We start from the raw sequence: 24734 nt of genomic DNA, 5'->3' as shown, positions 1-24734 counted from the left end.
TCTGCTCCCTAGTGGAGTGGAGACGCGCGATAGAATTTTCTTTTTGGCTAGTTCTTACGTCGAAAAGTGGTCGGTTGTTAACGGCGGTTTGTGTATATTGATCCATTGTCAAATCATATCACCAACCATAGGTGACTCCCGGACTGACAATGTACCTTACCCTACTAACAAAAATTCCTTCCTGAGACAAACGTGGAGATGCAGCGATTCGCGGTCTTTTTAACAACGTTTGTCTTACTAACATTCCCTTCCATCCTCGATGACCGTAAGGACGTGGCCGGCGCCGTTATTGACCTTATTAAAGTTGAGAGCTCTCGACCTGTGTACATTGAGAATAGTAAGCTAGTCCCAAGCCCTATTCATTGGTTCCTTGTGCAATTTCGATTGCTCTGGTCAATCACGGAGTAGCAACTACGAATTGTGCGGTCATCTATGCTCATGCTCATGCTCATGCTCATGCTCATGCAATAACGGCGCCGGCCACGTCATTATAGTCAGTTGGGAAGGGAAAGGAATGTTAGAGTGTGCTGGATGTTGATACTAAAGACCGATTGCATCTCTGCATGCATCCCCACAACCAGCACGAACTGGGGTAGGGGTATTTGTTAGACGGAAAGGATGGTAGATCTGGGAGTCACCGTTGCACAGTGGCGGGCCTCCATACAAAGGTCGGACAAAACCTCAAATGTTAACAGCAATTGCTAAAACTCACAGGTTATGATGATTTTAGTGCCCTAAATCTATTATTATTATTATGTTTATAATCGAGATTTTCAGCCAGGGGCTGGTTCATCTCCAAACCCTAAATCTATTTCTGATATGGAACTTTTCATATATTTTAATTTTAATATATTAGGGTTGTTTCAAAATTTTGAAATCTGCTGATTATGGGAAGCATGTAAAAAGTAATCGATAATAAGCTATCACGATGTGTTTTTTGAACAAAGATTTTAATTAACCTTTTAATTTGAGGGTCCTTAAATCATGTATTGGTATCGAAATTAGGGGCCGTTCATAAACCACGTAAACCAAATTTTGGCCATCTCAGGCCAGTCGTTTCTCAATTCGGCTGGTCATAATAGGAGCAAAAAAAAAACGCGTGGCAGTTTTGCAAACGCAGCCGCTCGCGTGTACAGCCTACTACGATCCTTTCTATAAAGATCTTGTAAGATAACAAGTTTTAAAGTATTGGATGTTCAATCATTATTCGCAAATACTCTTTGTATTGGGCTCTAGGAAAACAATCTCTTTGCCAACGGCGAGGTTTACTAGGATATCGTATGTAGGATGCGAAATAAATATTGATTGCACTGTGCATATTCGAGGTAATTTATATGAATAATAAGACTAAATCCATATACTATTTGCGAGTTTCGGTTGTCTGAGCTTTGTAGAAGTTTATTAAAACAAAACTTATGTTATAAGTCACTATTATTACAACTCTACTGCTACCATGTAAAAAAAAAATCAAAATATTACGAATAACATTAGTTGTAGTATTATAGACATAGCTGAAAACACATCGTTGTAAATTCTTACTATAGAGAGACTTTGAAACTGGGATATCACATATTAGTCCATTAACACAGTCACTGGAAGCACAATAGTTACATGAAAGAAGAATAGGATTTTACAGATTAATCAGCATCAATCTCTCAATTCTACTGAACCGCTGGCCTCCGCACTAAACTGCGTTCCTTCGTTCAATACTGTAACATTTTGGGGCTGGTCGCTCTGTGTCGATTCTGTTAAAGAGCAGCATGTTAATATCATTGAATTTCTATTGAATTTAACAGTCATCTTACCCATATCTCGTTCGACGGTGGAAACAACGATTCGAATTAGCTGGAAATCAACAACCAGAACGATGCGAAGCACCAAAATAAGGGCACCTACAACGTAACTACTAGCCCAAATCCAAGGAAAAACTGCCACCAGGTAGTAGTTCTTATCTGGCCGAACAAGATCGTTTGCTTGATCCATAGAAAAATAACTAATCAGCCGCGCGCATTCGCTTTCTCCGTTGGGAACGACTTCGTTGAATTGTTGGCAGAATTTAGTCAAACCACTGGTCGTCAGTCCAGCACATACAATAGCCGAAATGCCACATACGACAAAGAATACTAAGGATGGAATGACAATTCTCCAGGGTCGAGCTATTATACTAAAACATAAAGATAAAACATGTCTCACTTTACATTGTGGGGTCGTAAGTTTACGGGGCGCACGTTACCTTCCAACGCCTTCACCGCCGTGACCATGGGTCACAAATAAAGCCATCCAAATCACTCCAAGTAACGCGTGGAATAACGGTGTGTATGTGAGATACTCGCAAAAGTCCGGATTGCTCCATTTACTGTTGTATTCGTGAATGATGTCTGAAACGAAAAATAGTAGTTTACTTGTAGTTTACGCAACAAGGTTTAGTATGACAATTTTTTGTAATGAACCATTACAGCACTGTTAATTTGGTGTGGGAAAGTAGGCCTTTTCCTGTCAGATTTGCGTGAGGTAAAACAGCTTATTACGATGAGAAATTGCAAAATAAAACTTACCTAATCATTTTGTAGAGAGGCTTATAATTTTGAAGCATAAATATTTTCTAGAACCGGTAGCGTTTGAAAGTTATGTCCTGGGACATACATACATTACATACATTTATTTACTCTAAATCATATTCGTGATAACACATGTAACGGTTCAAAGTACCCCTTACCATGCCTTACCGATAAGACTAAGACATGAGTGTCCTCTGCTTTACATGTTGTCTCCATTCTACTCGGTCCAAGACTGTGTGTTTCCAGTTGCGTACTCTACGAAGGGTCAGCAAATCGTCCTCTACTTGAACGAACTATAACATCAATATCATTAACGAAACCAAGCAGCTGAACGGGCTTCGCGAAAATCGTCCAACTCGTGTTTATCTCCGCTCTCCTTATTACACCCTCTAAAGCAATGTTGAACAGCTAGCACGAAAGAACATCACCTTGCTGTAGCCCTGTGCGAGACTCGAAGGAATTCGAGAGTGTCACTGATACTTGAACTACGCACATCACTCAATACATCGTCGCCATGATCAATCGTATCAGTTTATCCGGGAATCCGTATTCGTGCATTATCTGCCATTACTGGTCTCGATCGATTGTATCATACGCCAATTTAAATTCGATGAACAAGTGATGTGCGGGCACGCTGTATTCGCGGCATTACTGCCACACCTGGCAGATGGCGAACATCTGGTCCGTTGTAGCGCGTTCACCCATGAATCCAGCCTGATGTTGCCCCACGAGAACTCTCTTAACCTTAGTAAGGTCTTGGGGTCTTTTTTGACCTTTTCCGAATTTCAATTCGCTATAGCTTTTGTTTCGAAAGGCCTAGAAATCTGAAATTTTCAGACAATTATTTTTTTGTGGAAAACTATCATTTCCATTCATCCAAAACATTGGATGACCCCTAGGGGAGCTCCCATAAAAAAAGTTACAAATAAGACCCTGGGGTCGTTTTTGACCCCAAACTTTGAACGGCTCTCAAAAATCAGTGGCTGGGCCGATTTTGATTTTCTTTGGCTCAAATGAAAGCCACACATGTCTAGTTTTCAAAACCCCCGGAGAGTTCCGGATTTGGTCACTGTGGCCACCGGGAACCTGCTTCAACTGAAAAATGCCGCTTTAGAGACCCTAACTTTGGCAAGCCATAACTTTGCAACCGAACAAGTAATCAGGACCGTTCAAGAATCGTTGGAAAGGTATTCACGTGGACTTTGATTAAAGACATTAATATTGACTAATTCTTAAGAACCGGTTCCGGAAATCCGGAACATCCGGAAAGTAATGTTTTTCACGATAATGTGCTAGAAAGCACATTCATATTATTTACAGGATAGAAGTTTTTGCATCAAACTTCTTTAGGCCATAATACAATCTGTCGAGAACTATTTCTGTATGTTTCTGGTTATGTCCCGTCCTTCTGGAACCGGTTCCAGGGATCCCACAAGATGGCCAACGAGTTGACTGTAACGAAATTGAACGGTTTTCCGCGCTAAACACATCTGCGTTGGTAAACTCATGATGAAATCTCAATAATTTTACATGCTTCTTATTGTTGTGATATGTAAAAATATTGTTGGACATTGTGGTCTTATGTGGCCACCGGAGTGACCACCGGAGAAACCCGTATTGAGGGGCTTCCATGTTTTTGCATCAAAGATAGGCATTCGACGGCTCTAACTTCATGATATTTCATGGCCATGTGGCTTCTGGCATTAAATAGAAGAATTGACCATTCTGGTCTGTTTTGGCCACCGGAGTGACCACCGGAGAAATCCGTATTGAGGGAGTTTCATGTTTTTGCAACAAAGATAGGCATTCGACGGTTCTAACTTCATGATTTTTCATTGCCATGTGGGTTCTGGCATTGAAAAGAAGAATTAACCATTCTGGTCTGTTTTGGCCACCGGAGTGACCACCGGAGAAACCCGTATTGAGGGAGTTTCATGTTTTTGCAACAAAGATAGGCATTCGACGGCTCTAACTTCATGATTTTTCATGGCCATGTGGCTTCTGGCATTGAAAAGAAGAATTGACCACAATAGTCTGTTTTGGCCACCGGAGTGACCACCGGAGAAACCCGTATTGAGGGAGTTTCATGTTTTTGCAACAAAGATAGGCATTCGACGGCTCTAACTTTATGTTTTTTTCATGGCCATGTGGCTTCTGGCATTAAATAGAAGAATTGACCATTCTGGTCTGTTTTGGCTACCGGAGTGACCACCGGAGAAATCCGTATTGAGGGAGTTTCACGTTTTTGCAACAAAGATAGGCATTCGACGGCTCTAATTTCATGATTTTTCATGGCCATGTTGCTTCTGGCATTGGAAAGAAGAATTGACCACATTGGTCTGTTTTGGCCACCGGAGTGACCACCAGAGAAACTCGTATTGAGGGAATTTCATGTTTTTGCAACAAAGATAGGCATTCGAAGGCTCTAACTTCATGATTATTCATGGACATGTTGCTTCTGGTATTAAAAAGAACAATTGAATATTCTGGTTCGCTTTGGCCACCGGAGTGACCACTGGTGAAATCCGTATTAAGGGAGTTTAATGTTTTTGCAACAAATATAGACATTCGACGGCTCTAACTTTATGTTTTTTCATGGCCATGTGGCTTCTGGCATTAAATAGAAGAATTGACCATTCTGGTCTGTTTTGGCTACCGGAGTGACCACCGGAGATATCCGTATTGAGGTAGTTTCACGTTTTTGCAACAAAGATAGGCATTCGACGGCTCTAACTTCATGATATTTCATGGCCATGTTGCTTCTGGCATTGAAAAGAAGAATTGACCATTCTGGTCTGTTTTGGCCACCGGAGTGACCACCGGAAAAAATCGCATTGAGGGACTTCCATGTTTTTGCAACAAAGATGGGCATTCAACGGCTATAACTTCATGATTGTGTACTATTTTGACTATTCTGGTCTGCTTTGGCCATCGGAGTGACCACCTGGAGAAACACATACTAGGGAACTCCTATGTTTATTTTTAAACGCTCATATTATCTAGATTTAGCACCAGAAGCAGTCTTTCGACGGCTCAATTTTCATGCTTCGACACGCGACATATAATCTTTATGCTCAGTCGTTATTCTTATTGTTCAACAAGGTTATTCTGTAGTAGAGGCAATTCATGTTAAAATATACTGCGATTCTTGTAGTCTGATACTGCACTGTCAATGGTAATATAGTTAGTTCGAGAATTGAGGATAGTTTTACTTCGGTTCACAAACAAACCTTTCATCGAATATTTTGGTTAACACCACTTAACGTTTTGGTCGTCTATGTTCACTGTTCTTGAAAATCACATCGTTTCTTTTCATTATCTTTTTAGATATGTCCACATTATTTGTTAGTACTTGATATGCTTTCTCCTTTCTTGCTGGCTCTATTTTCTTATACTTACGTGAAGTCAGCTTTTTCAGAATGAAAAGTTGCCTTAGTTGGTAGGAGAAGGGCTTTCTTGAGGAAGACAAACAATGTTTCACTGGAATTAGGGAATTATCAAGTTCTGCAATCAAGGAATTCAGTCACAAATATTATCCATTTAGTGAGTTTTATGAACATTTCGCAATTCTTTAATTTTTATAATTCAATTAATTTGTCTAGTAGTTTCAACTGGCATACTCTTAAAAGTTCCACGGAGGATTCCTTTTGAGTCCGACTGACATCAAGGTATACCATTAATAAAATGTGCATGCTGCCCAGGGGCAGAATTTCAAACCAAGTATCTCATCAATGAAGAATACAGTCTCTCCAAGATTGCAGAATTCTGAGCCATGAGATTTTTAAAATTTGCGTGTTTACTGGTGCCACGTAGAGACAGAATTCTGACACAAGTGTCCCATTTTGTGCAAGTCTATGTCATACTGATCAACTTTGCCGAAGACACCATCTTCCTAAGTTATTAGGATTCTGAGCTATACAATTTCTAAAATTTGCAAGTTCACTAGCGCCACCTAATGGCAGAATTGCGAAACAAGCTTTCCCTTTTATGTAAGTCTATGTCATACTGGTCAATTTTGCTGAAGACACCAACTTTCTTAGTTATCGGGGGGAGCGACACTAGTTTTGCTAAGCCGAAAAACTTCAAAAAAGTCGAAAAAAAACCGGTAAAGGCCGCTGAGTGGCAGAATTTTGAAACAAGTGTTTATTTTTATGTAAGTTTATGTCATACTGATCAACTTTGCCGAAGACACCATCTTTCTAAGTTGACAGGATTCTGAGCTATGAGTTTTCACAAATTTGCATGTTCACTAGCGCCGCCTAGTGGCAGAATTGCGAAACAAGTGTTTATTTTTATGTAAGTTTATGTCATACTGATCAACTTTGCCGAAGACACCAACTTTCTAAGTTATCAGGATTCTAAGCTATGAGATTTCTAAAATTTGCATGGTCACTAGCTTCGCCTAGTGGCAGAATTGCGAAACAAGTGTTTATTGTTATGAAAGTTTATGTCATACTGATTAACTTTTCCAAAGACACCAACTTAATAAGTTATCGGGGGGAGCGACACTAGTTTTGCCAAGCCGAAAAACTCCAAAAAAGTCGGAAAAAGACGAAAAAACCGGTAAACGCCACCTAGTGGCAGAATTTTGAAACATGTGTTTATTTTTATGTAAGTTTATGTCATACTGCTCAACTTTACCGAAGACATCAACTTTCTAAGTTATCAGGATTCTGAGCTATAAGTTTTCTAAAATTTGCATATTCACTAGCGCCGCCTAGTGGCAGAATTGCGAAACAAGTGTTTATTTTTATGTAAGTTTATGTCATACTGATCAACTTTGCTGAAGACACCAACTTCGTAAGTTATCAGGATTCTGAGCTATGAAATTTCTAAAATTTGCATATTCACTAGAATTTTGAACTTCGCAACTTCCGAAGACACTATCCTTCCAAATTATCAGGGTCTTGAGCTGTCGCATATCGTAACGTTTGCTTGACAACCTGATATGGTTTCTGTAGTGCAATTTAGCATCAAACTGTTGATGGTCCCTCTAGCGGCCAAGTTGCCAACTAATCCTATGAACCAAAGTTCTAAATGGTAGATCTTATCAAGCCCTAAAACTTTTCCTAAGAAAGTATTGCGCTAACTCTTAACACACCCGAGATAATTGGCCATACCCCCAAAAGGCCGAAAACCCATAAGCTCTTAGCGAAGACGGCTAATAACAAGACAGACAGCTCCCACCCTGTTGCAGGCGACATGGTTGAAACGCCCTCAACGATTCACAGGAACATTAAAATATGATTGTGTGCGTGTACATGCAAATACGTACACGGAAATGGTAGCATCGCATGCACACTCATTCACGATGTTGTTCCCTGAAGTCGTTCGTGGCGCTAGTGTGCTTGTAGCTCCCAAGGTATATGGAGCAAGAGGGTAGATGTCTGTCTTGTTATTAGCTGTCTTTGCTCTTAGTCTCCTATTAAGCGGATTCCTATTGCGCCCCCCCGAACTGTGATCTTATAAGAGTCTCGACTGTATATACAAAGTTATAAAATAAGTTGAAAGAGACTGGCCAGGGCCAGGGATAAAACCCAGTGCCCAGGAGTAATCAGGAACATTAAACATTAAACCACAAAGTCCGTCAAATGAATCAGAGCCTTAATTCAATAAAGCTTTCAACAACAGTATAGTAAAATTTCCACAACTGTCGTTTACACAATATTTGCGCCGATAAATAAATAACGTATGATGAACAACCAGCTACGCCTCTGACAACATCACGATTGGTAACCCCTAAAAAATTTCTTGCGCCCCGTTGTTGATCCTCATCATCATATGCTCGATCATTATCCCCGTCTCGTTCCAACTACTTTGCGTGGTCTCCCCCAAACCATTAATTTATTCTTCATCATCACTTCGTCGTCGTCGCCGTCGCCGTGGACCGAGCCAGTGCCAAAACGGACTAGAATGGTCAATTCTTCTTTTTAATGCCTATATTTGTTGCAAAAACATGAAACTCCCTCAATACGAATTTCACCGGTGATCACTCCGGTGGCCAAAGCGAACCAAAATATTCTTCTTCTTCTTCTTTATGGCTCGACGTCCCCACTGGGACTTGGCCTGCCTCGCTTCAACTTAGTGTTCTTTGAGCACTTCCACAGTTATTAATTGAAGGGCTTTCTTTGCCTGCCATTGCATGAATTTGTATATTGTGAGGCAAGTACAATGATACACTATGCCCAGGGAGTCGAGAAAATTTTCCCGACCGGAACGGGAATCGAAACCGCCGTCTCCGGATTGGCGATCCATAGCCTTTACCACTAGGCTAACTGGAGACCCCTGGAGAACCAGAATATTCAATTGTTCTATTTAATGCCAGAAGCAACATGTCCATGAAAGATCATGAAGTTAGAGCCTTCGAATGCCTATTTTGTTGCAAAAACATGAAACTCCCTCAATACGAGTTTCTCCGGTGGTCACTCCGGTGGCCAAAACAGACCATTGTGGTCAATTCTTCTTTTCAATGCCAGAAGCAACATGGCCATGAAATATCATGAAGTTAGAGCCGTCGAATGCCTATCTTTGTTGCAAAAACATGGAAGTCCCTCAATACGGGTTTCTCCGGTGGTCACTCCGGTGGCCAAAACAGACCAGAATGGTTAATTCTTCTTTTCAATGCCAGAATCCACATGGCCATGAAAAATCATGAAGTTAGAGCCGTCGAATGCCTATATTTGTTGCAAAAACATGAAACTCCCTCAACACGAATTTCACCGGTGGTCGCTCCGGTGGCCAAAGCGAACCAGAATATGCAATTGTTCTATTTAATACCAGAAGCAACATGTCCATGAAAAATCATGAAGTTAGAGCCTTCGAATGCCTATCTTTGTTGCAAAAACATGAAACTCCCTCAATACGAGTTTCTCCGGTGGTCACTCCGGTGGCCAAAACAGACCATTGAGGTCAATTCTTCTTTTCAATGCCAGAAGCCACATGGCCATGAAAAATCATGAAGTTAGAGCCTTCGAATGCCTATATTTGTTGCAAAAACATGAAACTCCCTCAATACGAATTTCACCGGTGGTCACTCCGGTGGCCAAAGCGAACCAGAATATTCAATTGTTCTATTTAATACCAGAAGCAACATGTCCATGAAAAATCATAAAGTTAGAGCCTTCGAATGCCTAATTTTGTTGCAAAAACATGAAACTCCCTCAATACGAGTTTCTCCGGTGGTCACTCCGGTGGCCAAAACAGACCATTATGGTCAATTCTTCTTTTCAATGCCTGACGCCACATGGCCATGAAAAATCATGAAGTTAGAGCCGTCGAATGCCTTTCTTTGTTGCAAAAACATGAAACTCCCTCAATACGGATTTCTCCGGTGGTCACTCCGGTGGCCAAAACAGACCATTGTGGTCAATTCTTCTTTTCAATGCCAGAAGCCACATGGCCATGAAAAATCATGAAGTTAGAACCGTCGAATGCCTATCTTTGTTGCAAAAACATGAAACTCCCTCAATACGGATTTCTCCGGTGGTCACTCCGGTGGCCAAAACAGACCAGAATGGTCAATTCTTCTTTTCAATGCCAGAAGCCACATAGCCATGAAATATCATGAAGTTAGAGCCGTCGAATGCCTATCTTTGATGCAAAACATGGAAGCCCCTCAATACGGGTTTCTCCGGTGGTCACTCCGGTGGCCACATAAGACCACAATGTCCAACAATATTTTTACATATCACAACAATATGGAGCATGTAAAATTATTGAGATTTCATCATGAGTTAACCAACGCAGATGTGTTTAGCGCGGAAAACCGTTCAATTTCGTTACAGTCAACTCGTTGGCCATCTTGTGGGATCCATGGAACCGGTTCCAGAAGGACGGGACATAACCAGAAACTTCCTGAAATAGTTCTCGACAGATTGTTTTACGGCCTAAAGAAGTTTGATGCAAAAACTTCTATCCTGTAAATAATATGAATGTGCTTTCTAGCACATTATCGTGAAAAACATTACTTTCCGGATGTTCCGGATTTCCGGAACCGGTTCTTGAGAATTAGTTAATATTAATGTCTTTAATTAAAGTCCACGTGAATACCTTTCCAACGATTCTTGAACGGTCCTGATTACTTGTTCGGTTGCAAAGTTATAGCTTGCCAAAATTAGGGTCTCTAAAGCGGTATTTTTCAGTTGAAGCAGGTTCCCGGTGGCCACAGTGACCAAATCCGGAACTCTCCGGGGGTTTTGAAAACTAGACATGTGTGGCTTTCATTTGGGCCAAAGAAAATCAAAATCGGCCCAGCCACTGATTTTTGAGAGCCGTTCAAAGTTTGGGGTCAAAAATGACCCCAGGGTCTTATTTGTAACTTTTTTTTAGGGACTAAGGAAGGTTAAAATCGGTGCTAGACGGCGGAATAAAATTTGAGAGAGTATCTTGTATGCAGCGCTCAGTAATGTGATCGCGCGATAGTTCCCGCAATCCAACTTGTCGCCCTTTTTGTAGATGGGATGTCTTTAGCGTGGTACAGCTCTTCCATCGCTTCGCGTTCTTCCTGCTGGCGCTTCTTCCTCCGGAAGACTGAGTTCTGCCAGTTCCGCGCCTGTCTATAACGTGCCACATTCGCTCTCGTACGGTTCTGGCCCATGCTGCATACTTCTCGTTTTTCAACTGTTCACATTCGCCGTAGTACCAGTCGTTTATGTGATTCGGAGTCGCGAAGCCTAGTGCTGCTGCCGAGGTACTACCTATGGTCAGGCATTGCATTTGATCTCATCTTTCGATCTTCTGAGCAAGATACGGATCTAAAGATGGGATACCATCTCAGTGCTCTTAGATCGATTTTCCTACAACAATCTTGGGCTCTTTTGATCAGAGAATCATCTTTTGAACTCAGCAACCAAGGCAGTGACGTGGAAATACTTTTGACAGTAATCGGGAAGACTGTGAACGAAATCGGTAGATATGATTTTTTCCGACTATTGCAGCTGAATCAACCGTAAGTTAGCGATCCAATTTCTTTCACTAATTTGAACTGAACGCTCACTTCTGAATTTCAGCACTTCCATACGCGAAAACGGATGGTTCGGCATTCCTCCTCATCGAATGGGCCTGCATATGTTTATAAGCATGCATAATTCCTAATTTCTTTCGAGGACGCTGTGGTATTTTGGACAAGTTTGAAACCACTTTTGTGTGGTTCTGTGTAATTTGTTATAACTATATAGTTTTCTGTCAAATAAATGAGTTATTTTGAGTTTTGTTGGATGTAATTGACTGAGTCTCAGTCAAGTTGGGGATACACATATTTTTTGACAGCACAGAAACAATACCTGAGGTCCTGAGGATGTTCAATTTTACTTATGATTAACACTCGAGCGATCGCGCTGTTGTATTTTGTACAACACGTTGAAAAAATCTCGCTTTTTGTATTCAGCATTAGCGTAATGCTGGCGGTGGTGGCCAACCGCGCAAGTTACGGAAGGTGTAAAAAAACAGTTCTTGTTCCTTTCCTGTTCCTGTTCCTGTCTGTAGTCAGGCAGTAAAACAAAACATTTTCCTCGTCCGATCTACTGTCAAGATCATCCAGAGATAACGAGATACATCATTTCTGTGCCATCTTTGATTAGAGATTGGATCTTTCATCCATACAAAGATGATCTTTAGATCAGATGAGGAATGCAATGCCTGCCTATGGTGGATCGGATGTCCCTCCAGTCATCTTTAAGTGTAGCAGCGCCAAGCTGCTCTTCCGTTGGTAGGGCCACTGCTAACTGCTGCGCGTAGTCTTGAGCCACTTCTACGTTACGAAGTTGCTCGATGTTGAGCCGCGGCGTTCGACTTCGACGCGTGGTGATAACTGTCGAAAGTTTTGAGCGCATGTATACAGCGACTAAGTAGTGATCCAAATCTATATTCGCACTTCCCCATGGCGCCTATTAATCCAACTATCTACCCTCGGTATCAACCTTTGGGTCCACCTTCCTTTGGTGGAACTGTCCCACGCGCGCTGCCATTCGACCATAGAGGCCATCCTGGCAGTCCTACGTATGCCTCTTGTGTCGCGCATTTCGAACCACTCCATGTCCTCACTGATAAGAATGCTGATAGGCACCATACCAGTAATGACGCAGAGAGCGTCGTGTGACACGGTACGGTACGCGCAACCCTCTGGCACATAAGCCTGTAAGTACATTCCAGCTTCCATCGGTAGCATTTGGTACTTAGCGCGGTGCCCCACGCCGGGCCGCCATACCTAAGTATGGACGTAGCAACACTATCCAGAAGCTTGCGCTTACTGGCGTACACCGCAGAGCTATTGGACATCATCCGGGACAGTGCCGAAATAGCTGTGGAGGCTCTTTTACAGGCATAATCGACGTGACTACCGAAGGTAAGCTTATCGTCGATCATCAAGCCCAAGTGTTTGACGGAGCGCTTTGACAGGATAGTGCTCTCTCCTACACTGATCTCCGTCTGCTGCTCCGACTGTCTATAACGTGCCACATTCGCTCTCGTACGGTGTTGCAGCATTCTCGCCCATGCTGCATTTGCATTCTTCTCCTTTTTCAACTGCCGTTTCATCGGCGAAATCGTCCCCAAGCTGCAGAGGAGGTGTACTCGTTGAGTGACTAGTGTAGGCGCTAAACAAGAAATGGTCCAAGGGTTCGGAGTCGGCTACGCTGGTCCTACTGGTGCCCAGCGGTCAAATTCTACTCTTTTATCGGACAAGTGACAGCACGGAGAACATCGTGATGTTGTTGCCTTCAAAGCCTGCTTCCCAGCTTGTGTTTACTTCCACATTTTTTTTATCAAGAACTCTCTTTGCCTATGACTGTTTTACATCCATGCCCGCCCAAAGGTGTCAGCAATATATCAATTAAATAAAAAAAACTCTAGAGTGACTGGGAATTGAACCCGTTACCTTTATTAGGGTCTCGCTGAGTACCTGCACGTTCGGTAATAAGGTTCGTTGTCATTGGTAGAAAATGTAATACAAAAATATGCAAAGAAGATGTGATGTTTTATACTACCGCGAATCGCATATCTGTCCCATTTGCATAGGAAATCCAGCAAAGATGGGACTGATATGCGATTCACGGCAGTATAGCTACCTAAACTTTTCAACATATCATTTAATATTTGACCTATATTCAGATAGAATAAAGTAGTTCACAACTACTTTTAAGTTCAAAGCCGACCAAAATGTTCCCCACACCGATATAAATACATCACCCTTAATTACACATGATAACTTACTATTAACTACTTACATTTCTCGTCCGTTGAATTTTCTTGCAAAATTTGTCGCGAATGTCTTCCGTTCTGATTCAATTGAGCCGTGCCTGGCAGATATCCGAAATCTTCCGACGAAATCACAAAACTCAAATTTGCTCCCATAAAGCAATTCAAACCAAAGCTTTCCCACAAGGAGTACAAACTAAAGCTTATTATCAAGCTGGACGCTACCGTTACGATCAGCACTATCAGAATGGACACTAGAACAAACAAACAAACTCCTTAATCAGAAAGACCTTCAAAGGCTTAAAACAAATGCGTTCTTACTTTTCCAGCAGTAGCTCACATGTTGGGAATCTTTCTCTATCAAACGGTGGTAGGACATCAACACTGCCATCTTAAGTTGAGCCCTAGTTTGCCTAGGAACGACGATTTGTTCTAATTCTTCTTTGGAGAGAAGGTCAGTGGATCCGGTTCATGTTGCCGTTTGTGTGGTCCGTCGACGGAAGTTAACCATCGCACGCTTAGATTGAATCTGTTTGACACTATTTCCCCGATTTATGCGCGCATCACAGCCTGCTGCTTAGATCAGCCTGCTTCAAATAAGTATCACGACGAATCTATGCTTTCAATTAACCGGAGCGACTTTCGATGACTGATGATGACGGCGTCTTGCATGTGAGCCAACCAACGATATATTTTCCGTACATCGAAATACTATATAAACTTATGATCTCATCCCCCGCGAAACCAGAGACTGTGTGTAGAGGAGAAGTTCGTGTAACTCTATAACAGCGCACATTGAACACTCGAAAAACATACTCCATCAAAACACGTTCGAGTGCTGAGCGTCTTCGTCGTCAGCAGCGGCGCGCACATGTTCGAACAGCCCGCGCTTCTCCCCCTAAGTTCTAAATTGGCCGTCGATGTTGCGTCTAAATGCAAATGTGTGCCCCGAACAATAAACGACTACGACGGCGACGACGCCTAAAAAAAGCATGTTAACTGCCGGAACGACGACGTGCCTCGGTTTAGGTTGAATGTGAATTTATCCTGCTTTTATCAGTTCGGTAGATAAGAACACCTAAAGTGTACAGGTAATTGTAGGTGAGTAGGTGTGGCCATTTAATGGAGCGAACATTTAAATAAACACATCGAACGCAGTGCAAATCCCAACACAATCAGTCAGCTAAATAGTCTGGGGACTGCCAACGCTGGAAGTTAATTTTGAACTATAAACAAGCAATCGCTGTATACACGTTCATAGTCCATAAAACGGTTAAAATAGTAGGTATTAGCACCAGCTGCGGAATGCTCAGAGCACGCGCGACAATTGATGCGATGATGGAACGATTTTGATTTTTTAAACATACAGGGGATAGACAATAAAATGATCGGGGCAGACATAATTTCCACTTTTCAAAAAATGGTCAACTAATTGTAACTAAATGCATCAAAAATTCTCAAATTGTCAATGTAAATTGATCTACTAATAATTTATAAATGGTACAAATTAGAGAAAAATCGGTTGAATTTAGAATTTAGAAAGATATCTTCGGATTAAATGAACCGAATTTTGAGCGCTTATGACTAGTACAATGAGCCATGAAAAACGTTTGACTTAAATTGTTCATATGAAAACATTGTATTCGCCCCAAAAATTGCTGTCTTTTTGCATCTCTTCAATTGTACTTTTCGAAAAATTCTCTCTCTCTCTCTCTCTCTCTCTCTCTCTCTCTCTCTCTCTCTCTCTCTCTCTCTCTCTCTCTCTTCATTTTTTTGGTATGGTCAAAAGTCTGCGAGGGGGCAAATTTTGGTCTAAATACGTGGTTTATGAACAACCCCTTATGTGAAAGGGAGCTTCAATTCGCGCTTGCGTCGTTAAATATTGAAACCAACTATGCCGAATTTGATGTACTATTGCCATTATTGGTACACTAAGCCTGGCATTTGTTCAACTCGGAGAATCCATCAAGTATGTACGTCTAAGACACCGGTAGTTTACTGCAGCGAGGTTAAGGCGCTCCTCGGGTCTCCAGTTAGCCTAGTAGTTAAGGTTATGGATCACCAATCCGGAGACAGCGGGTTCGATTCCCATTCCGGTACGGAAAATATTTTCGACATAGTGTATCATTGTCCTTGCCTCACAATATACAAATTCATGTAATGGCAGGCAAAGAAAGCACTTCAATTGATAACTGTGGAAGTGCTCAAATAACACTAAGTTGAAGCGAGTCAGGCCAAGTCCCAGTGGGGACGTAGAGACATAAAGAAGAGGAAGAAGGAGAAGAAGACGTATTCTTCAATATACGAGCGGATGGTGGTTGTGTATCGACAAAATGAAAATGGTGGAAAGGACTCAGGAGTCAAAAAAAAAGTTATATCTCACTGTTGACACAGTAAAGGCTGGGTATGTTGCGCAGTTCAGCCACAGAATAATACAAACCGATACAAATGGCAACGACCCCAGCGAACAAAAAGGACTTGCGATTGGAAACTCGGTACGTGGTACTGCCGATCTCTCAACTTGATTGGGAGCACCCGCATACTCGCCGATCTACTAATGGACCGCGGGTTCGTAATCGTTCAATACTTCAGCATGACAAACATGCACTGCCTATGACAAGGAAGCATTTTACGCGCAGCTCCAACGCGAGTACATCCGCTGGCCAAGCCACGACGTCAAGATCATCATACGATATCTAAACGCTCAGGTAGGCAAGGAATTCAGACCAACGATTGGAAGGTCTAGTGCCTACGATTCGTCATACTCTAGGCAGCGTTACCAGACGAGGGTGAGCTCAGTGTGGCCCCTCTAGAGGACTGCACAAAACAGTAAAAACTGCCATCAACGACGCAGCCGAGAGCACCATTGGATACGTGGAACGAAGTCAACGGAAAGAATGGTTCAACGAGAAGTGCAGAGCGATTGTGGAAGAGAAGAACGAAGCGCGGGCGGTAATGCTGCAGTAAGGAACCCGGCAGAACGTGGAACGTTACAAGCAGAAGAGAAAACAGCAGACCCACCTCTTCCGGGAGAAAAAGCGCCATTTGAAAGAAGCGGAGTGCGAACAAATGGAACTGCTGTGTCGTTCCCAAGAAACATGCAAGTTCTACCAGAAGCTCAACACATATCCCGCAGCGGCTTCGTGCCGTGAGCTGAAATAAGGGATAAGGCGGAACCGAACATAACCGGATCCGCCTAGGTAGTAATGTTACAATAGACGGAGACACGTGAGGATACCTTCAAGGTGGTTGTGAAGTTCGTCTACTTCGGATTCTTACTGACAACAATGTGAGTCGTTTAAATCCGAAAGCGCATCATCAGTAGTGGGCCTACTAAATATAGGCTTTAGAAGAAGCTGCGTTCTCATACTTCATTTTGAATAAGGTACCCCGGGGCAAGTGGGACCTAAAAAAAAGCTAATTTGGTTTTGTCATGCCAAAAATTTCAGAACACAACTTTTAAAATAATTCCAATGGATCCAAAAGACGTTGTTGGTATATTTGTACTTAATAACATGCATTGAAACTGTTTCAAAAATTTTACATTCCATATATTATGCATATAATGAATAGTGAAGCAGATCTTGAATTACTGCGTTTCACGGGGCAAGTGGGACCTATTCAGAGTTTTTGTTCAAAGGGCTTAATATAAGTTGCAACAAATAAGGTAACATAAATCATAAATCTCTTATATGAATGACTATGCTTAAAGATTAAAATAAGAAGAGGTTCATGGTATCGTGCATTAATTACGTAACACATAACAAATCGCTAGGGAAAAATACTTGAATCAACTCTAGAAGCTCATGCTAAATAAACTCGTTTTTTTATACAAAAAGCGTCGTAAAGTGAAGAGATAAAAGATTTCGAAATTTGGTCACTATATTATATAGTTGATGAATCTCGCCAAAAGTAAATCTGGGGTTTCAAGATTTTCATTAATATCTTCTCCCTTACATAATCTTACGATCATTAAAAAATGTTTTTTTAATCATGAATTTTGAAAAGGCCATTTCCCTATTTTATTTTTTTATGGACGGTTCCTGAATGCTCAGAAGAATTCATTATGCAGCGTTAAGTGAAAAAAATAATGGAAAATATTTAGAGAAAAACATAAAAAAATACATGCTTTTGTTTTTTTTTTTGTTTTACCCAAGGTTTTACCATTTTTAACAAGAATTTCATCATCTAAATAGAGGTAATAAAACATAATTCAACTGTAGATAACTTAACGCGTCAATTGTTATTGACTTTCGTGCTAATTTCATCTTAGGCTGGACAAGGTGAGATGAACCCATAAAATTGTGTTTGTTTATACTCATAGGTCCCACTTGCCCCAGATAGCGAAATGCACTGCGGCAAGTGAGAGCAGTAAACTAAAGGTAATAAACAAAAATAAAATGCAGCTTTTTCGCTTGAAATCATTTGCAAGAACTCCAAATACTATCCTGAAACCGAAAAAGTATTTGTAGAATGACAAATCTATTTTTAAATGACGAATGCAGTAGAGCACGTCAATCTCACCTAGTGAATTGAAAATTACATATGAACAACAATAACGTATATGGTCTCTTTATGGTTGAAACAATAACATTTTTTGTATTCAAAGTATCTGTAAGTGTGATACCTATGTTTTCTATGAAGAATGTTAGTCTTAAAAATAAATAATAAAAAAATACTAGCTTAAAAATAAAACTTACCCCCGATTCTCACTTGCCCCGGGGTACCTTAACGAATACAGTAAATATTTGACGAAAACAGAACAGCTGAGCATAACAAAAAGGGAGTTTACCTTTTGCTCACGTTTATGACAGTCGGTTTACTGAGCCTCAGTAAAATAGATTATCAAAACTACCGAAACAGTTCTGCTGTTCTAAATTCATCACAAAACAGGCAATTCAAGAATGACTGTGCCAAAAAAACTCAGCTCCGCACCAATCATGACATGATATGAATATCAACTATGCTCAAGGATCTACAAGCACTCAAAGTTTTCGAGCTTCGCATGATAAGGACGATCTTCGGCGGTGTTCAGGAGAATGAACCACGAGCTTGTTGCACTCTCCAGAAGGTAGCCAAAGCCGGAATGATACGGTTGGCAGAGCATCTTGCAAGATGCAAACAACCCTGCAAATTTAATGTTGGCTACTGATCCGGCTGGCAGTAGTCGTGAAGCGCAGAGAGGACAATGGGCAGACCAGATGGAACGAGACATGGTGAGCATTGGGCGTGACCGAGGATGGAGAGCGGCAGTCAAACCGAGTATTGTGGCGTACTAATGTTGATTATGTCTTATCGTAAATATGATGTTGAACAAATAAATGCATGTATATGTATTTGGAAATTTTTTCGAGATTTCTCTTGGAAAATCAGTATGGAATTTCATCGGAACTGAAGTTATTATTTTAAGAACTCTTCTAGTAGTAGTTCTTGTAAGCAATTTCGTCGGCAATTCGATTTAAATTGACTTCGACAATTTATTTGTGAACGCCTTTGAGATTTGTAAGTATTGGATAGGTCAGTCGGGAGAACCACAGAGACTCCTCGACTGAAGGGCCTCAGGGTCGGCACGTTCACTAAACAAGTACTCGCGGGTAGGTAACTCTCGCTCAAATGGAGAAAAAAACACATCACATTTACACGTTACAACAGTTTATTCGTACTACAACTTTCTTGGCTTATTCCTGACACTCTCACTCCCACTTTTTTACAAACTATCTATCTGACCTTATCTGTTGCGTTGCGAGCCCTTTTCAGCTTCTACTCGATCACCTCGTCGCCACGGCGACTCGCGTACGGGCGTGGATCATCGGCTCGCTTTCCCCGGTTCCCGAGGGTTGCTTGGGTCCTTACCGGTTCCCGAGGGTCCGGGTCCTTACCGATGTCGTAGTGGATCGGTCTTCGGTCTTTCACGGGAGTTTGGACTGAAAAAACGGCGGGGTTGGTTACCTGATGTCCTCTTCGCCTCCTTTCCACCTCTTCAAAATCTCTCTATAATTTCTCACTGCTTCTATTGTATCCAGTTTTTTAACTTTCTGTAGTTGTCGACTGTCTTAGTTGACGAACTATATGCAAGTGAGTCTGTAATATGGAGTTCACTTGGAGGTCTCGATCATTGCTCCCACATCCCATGTTGTGATCTAGGAATGGCCCCATTACGCCACCCCTCATGGCCGCCCATGAATGGTAACCATCCATCTGGCGGTGGGTTTTGGAACTGAGGTGGGTGGATGATGATGGTCTTCTCGTAGCGTGGTGGAGCTTGAACTGGCTAAGCCTATCGCTGTCGGGATTTTAGCTAGGAAAAACCTACATTCATGACATTTCAATACTACCTACTTTATTTAAACATTCACGGTTTTCACAAAATCACACAAAATTCTCGGTAGTATTGCAGACTACATCCCAAATAGGACTATCACACTTTTTTTGGTACACCTAAAAAGTGTGATAAAAGTGCACATTTGCCTCGGATCGTCTCGACGTCTTCGGTGCACTTCTTTCTCTATTTTCAAGGAATAAGTGCACCGAAGACCTCAACTTGATTTGACGTGTCCCTGCGCTTCAATCACACTTTGAAGGCGTGTGCACACTATTGTGCCAGTCCAATTAGGGTGCAGTCGGCAATATATACGACACGAATTATACAACATTCACAGATTATCTTCGGGAAATTATTCTGTCGGAAGTTCAATAGTATTTTTTGAAAGTCTTTTCGTCGGCAATTACTCCGGCAATTTTTTTTAAGTTCCTGCAAAACTTCCCTTGACAAAACATTATGGATTTTTTCATAATTAATTTTAATTGGCTTTTTCCGGTGATATTAAGGACAAACGTCTTGAAATCCCGCAACAAAAGCGCATCAGAACTTCATACGCACAAATCTCAAGAAGCAAGGTTCAAACAACCGTGCATTTTATTATTCTGTTCTTGCTCACTTGCAATAAGCTTAAAATGAGAAGCTCAGGTGCGCTGGTTTTGTTTACGAAGAGATTTGTGCCCTCAAAATCGTGAGTAGGTGTCAAAGTCGGCCATTGTGGCGGCCATTTTGGGTTTCTTACAAGTCTGTGTCCTTAATAATACTCGAAGTAAGAGGGAGTAAGGAAAGTAATGAAAGAATACGGTGGATAGATACGCAAGCGAGCGATAAGAGAAATTGAACAGAAATTGAAATTAGCAGAGGGCCATTGTTGAGCAACACAATCACAACGACGATCTTCTTGCCATGCGTTCTCGAGTTGAATGGCTAGGTAATAGTAGTTGGATGAATACTACTATCCCTAGACTGGCAAAAAGATAGTGGTTGTGATCTGTTAAATGTTGCTCGGCAGTATTTTCGATTCTATCGATCGGTGGTACGTGGTACTTGTTCAGAGATCCATGTCGAGCGAACGTTACTTATTGGATTTTTTCGCGTTTTCATCTCGCATGCTCCTGTTGTTGCTCAACAATGGCCCTCTGTTAATTTCAATTTTTGTTCAATTTCTCTTATCGCTCGCTTGCGTATCTATCCACCGTATTCTTTCATTACTTTCCTTACTCCCTCTTACTTCGAGTAGTATTAATATCACCGAAAAAAGCCAATTAATAGTTATTTATGTGACGAGTAGCAAAAAGTTGATTTTTTCAGCGCGAGTTGTACATTTATCCAACGAGGCTTGCCGAGTGCGAAAACGTAAATAAAACTGCGCGACTGCATCAAATCAAATTGATGTCTTCGGCGCAGTAATTCTTGGATGTATGCTGAATAAGTGCTCTGAAGACACCGAGTCGATTGGATGCAATCGCGTACTTTTATTTGCGTTTTCGCACTCTTGTAAACTAGTGCGATAGTCAAGTGGTGAACTTAATGCCCTATATCTTCTGAATTTTTTTTTGTAGTGGAAAATGTTTTTCGTTTTTACAGAACCATTTTTGAACAAAATTTCACATAAAAATGGTTTCTGCAAAAGTGGAAAACATTTTCCACCTCAAAAAAAATCAGAAGATACCTTAATCCATAATCTACATGTGCACGAAAACCGATTCTGAAAATATTGCTTCGTTATTTCATAAAAAATCAAAAACAGAAAAAATGAGAAAATGCTTCCAGTTTCGCCTTAATTGAAATTGACTTTGGCAGATAATTTTTGAATTCTTTTGAAACTTCATTCTGCGCATTCTTTGGGAATGTTTTCGAAAATTTCACAGTATTTTTATTTCCGGTGATTCCTACGCCAATCTCTTTTTTGGAAAGTCTAGCTTTCCAGTGGTTGAATGGAAACAACCATGTGTTCCATCATGCCAGACACGTGTTGAATCAAGCAAGCCATGCTATAACCGTCTCTGTTTCCCAACCTCTTTACCGTGGCCAAACATTTGCATTATAAAATAAAAAGAAAATCGCGTTAAGTACTGTTCCTTTTAATTCCATTCAGAATTTGCATCCTTTGACAGATACGTATTTCGACCTCAACTGTAAGGTCGTCTTCAGTGTCTTGTACTTGACTCGACTTGAGTCAAGTACAAGACACTGAAGAAGACCTTACAGTTGAGGTCGAAATACGTATCTGTCAAAGGATGCAAATTCTTAGTGGAATTAAAAGGAACAGTACTTAACGCGATTTTCTTTTTATTTACAGATATTCCCCTAACAAGCCCAGGTTAATCATCATCATTTGCATTATGTATTATGCAACATAATGCATAATGAACCATAATGCAACATATTGATTTAGTGAAGAAAAGTAAGCCGTTATGATACAAACATGGTGAGTATGAGTCAGATTTTATGGTATGGAGTTGCAAAGCATTTACCTAATCAAGATTTGTTTTCGTTTGCATAGCTGCTATATAGACTTTTTAAGGATACCCGAGCATAAATGTATAACAACTGAATAGCATATTAAGGTATTTATCTTAAAAACTATCATACCTCTATATGCCTTTCATTAAGTGGTCATAATTAGCAAAATAACAAAAACAAATAACTTAATAGTGTATGAATGACACCTAGAAAATAACATGACTTATTATCCCAATGATGAACGCACACCTCAAATTTTAAGTGCTGTATTCGTTATCCAAAAGGTATTGAATATCAAAGTAATAACATTTTCTATTATTAAATTGTTTGATTTTTTTTATAGTTTTCATAAAATTTCGTAGAATAATAAATCGATAACAATTTTAGATATTAGACCGCAGGTTCTTTGCGTGGTATTCGTAAGGTATTCCCTTCTGCACGGGAAAAGGTATCTGCCCCATCTCCCGATCAAGTATTGGCCTATCTCGATCCGTGAGAAATACCTAAGGGGCTGCCCAAGGAAAAATCATTCATTTAACCAATATTGCAATGACATTATTATTCCACATTTGATTGAATCACAGCTTAACATTATTTCATCACAGCTTGTATTCAGGTGTTGCTCAAACAAAAGTGGAGAAGTTATCCAGCAGTCTTTTCTCCAAGCGCGATACAGGCCTTACTGTCGGCAGTAATCTGTGTTATATCAGCCTCATATTAAACTTGTATTCAGCTATGATAACCTACTGAAAACAAAAATAATTTGAAGTGCGAGGTCCAATTACAGTCCAATCATGCTTATTTGCCTCATCTCAACATATTTATAACACACAAGCTCTTCTAAAAATTTCTCAACTTGGGATTTGAACTCGTGACCTCTCAATCACCCGTCGCATGCCTTGCCGTCCTGGAATTGGGAAGTTGCTCGCTGAGAGCGAAACATCTTCGCAAAGCTGTGAAAGATCAATATTGAAATTTATGGAAGGTTGGAAATATTTAGCAAAAAAAAAAGTTGTGAAGATGACTACAACTGTGAAATTGCTACGAAAATTAGCAAATGTTTCAAATAATTTTGCATTGGTGTGCAACGAACATCAATACATATTTAATAATAAGGAACTGCTCTATTATTATCACTTTGATCTATTGTTCAATCAAAAAGTGAAGATTGAACAAATAAATTATAAATCCGTTTGTATAGCTTACTGCTGGACCATTATTGAACGTATCCACAATAGCTGAAGTAATAAACATCAAAAGCATTTGTTCAACTTCTGTAAACCACAATTATCAGCTATTGAAAACTGTGGAACGTAAGCTTTTTAACGCGTAGAAAAAAGTTGTTTTTTTCAGCTTATCCCTTTCGTGACGAACCAGCACAATTGTGCTGTTCATCTGTTTAGACTTTGTTTCATGTTATGTAAACTTTTTCTATAATTCAGCCATTACTTATACTTGTTTGTGTGTAAACAAACTTTTGTTTACTTTGCCTGTGAGATTTACCACAACAAGGTAAACAAAAAGTGGACAAAAGCCGTAAAACATGAACAAGTTTCATCTGTCACATATTTTTTATTTCCGATTCATCTAGGCAGTCAAGGCTAGAAATCGAAAGATGAAGAGTAGTTCTTACAAAAGAGGTAAAAAAAAGTTGTTTTGTTGGGAAATCTTGGAGTTCTGGAGAGCCAAAGCCAATTGTATGGAGATTTCACTTTTTTTGGCGCTCCGTCACGAAAGGGTTATATTGAAGCTAGTAAGGTCAAATCGAAAATTGCTGACGTTTGGTAAGCTCGTAATTAATTGCTGTTCACTAACGTGCCAAATGTTGCATTTTAGCTTATTTACAATGTAAATAGTAGCTTATTATATTATAAACCACCAATAATTCGACATGCATGCTTATTTATGACTTTAAATTGTTCCTTGGGTGTTCATCAATTACGTATAGATTTTTGGGGGTGGAGCATGTTACCATAGATTTAATACGGGGGTTTGAAAAATCTTACACGTATGACGTGTAATATTTAGCACCAATCTAGAGTGCGGTGCAGCAATGACCTCAACAGTTGTCAAAACACCACATCTTGGCAAGACAAAGTTTACCGACACAACTTGTTTACTATATATAATATACTAATGTTTCAGTTCAGTGCAGTGAAGTGAACGTATTTGATTTTTTTTTTGGAAATTTGCACCAC

General features: G+C 40.6%; 1 protein-coding gene across 1 annotated transcript; it reads right to left on the bottom strand.

Moving 5' to 3' along the window:
• Positions 1 to 1358: 1358 nt before the first annotated feature.
• LOC109431079 (uncharacterized) lies at positions 1359 to 14690 on the bottom strand. The gene is made up of 5 exons (XM_019707225.3): positions 14073 to 14690; positions 13781 to 14005; positions 2234 to 2378; positions 1806 to 2164; positions 1359 to 1745 (listed from the first exon to the last, which is right to left on the bottom strand). The coding sequence occupies exons 1-5, from the start codon at positions 14140 to 14142 to the stop codon at positions 1648 to 1650; spliced, it is 897 nt and encodes a 298-aa protein (XP_019562770.3). The 5' UTR covers positions 14143 to 14690; the 3' UTR covers positions 1359 to 1647.
• Positions 14691 to 24734: the final 10044 nt, after the last annotated feature.

The sequence above is a fragment of the Aedes albopictus genome, chromosome 1 (assembly GCF_035046485.1).
Source record: "Aedes albopictus strain Foshan chromosome 1, AalbF5, whole genome shotgun sequence".
NCBI lineage: Eukaryota > Metazoa > Arthropoda > Insecta > Diptera > Culicidae > Aedes > Aedes albopictus.
Note: the sequence above shows the minus strand (reverse complement) of the source record. Positions and strands in the feature narration are given on the sequence as shown.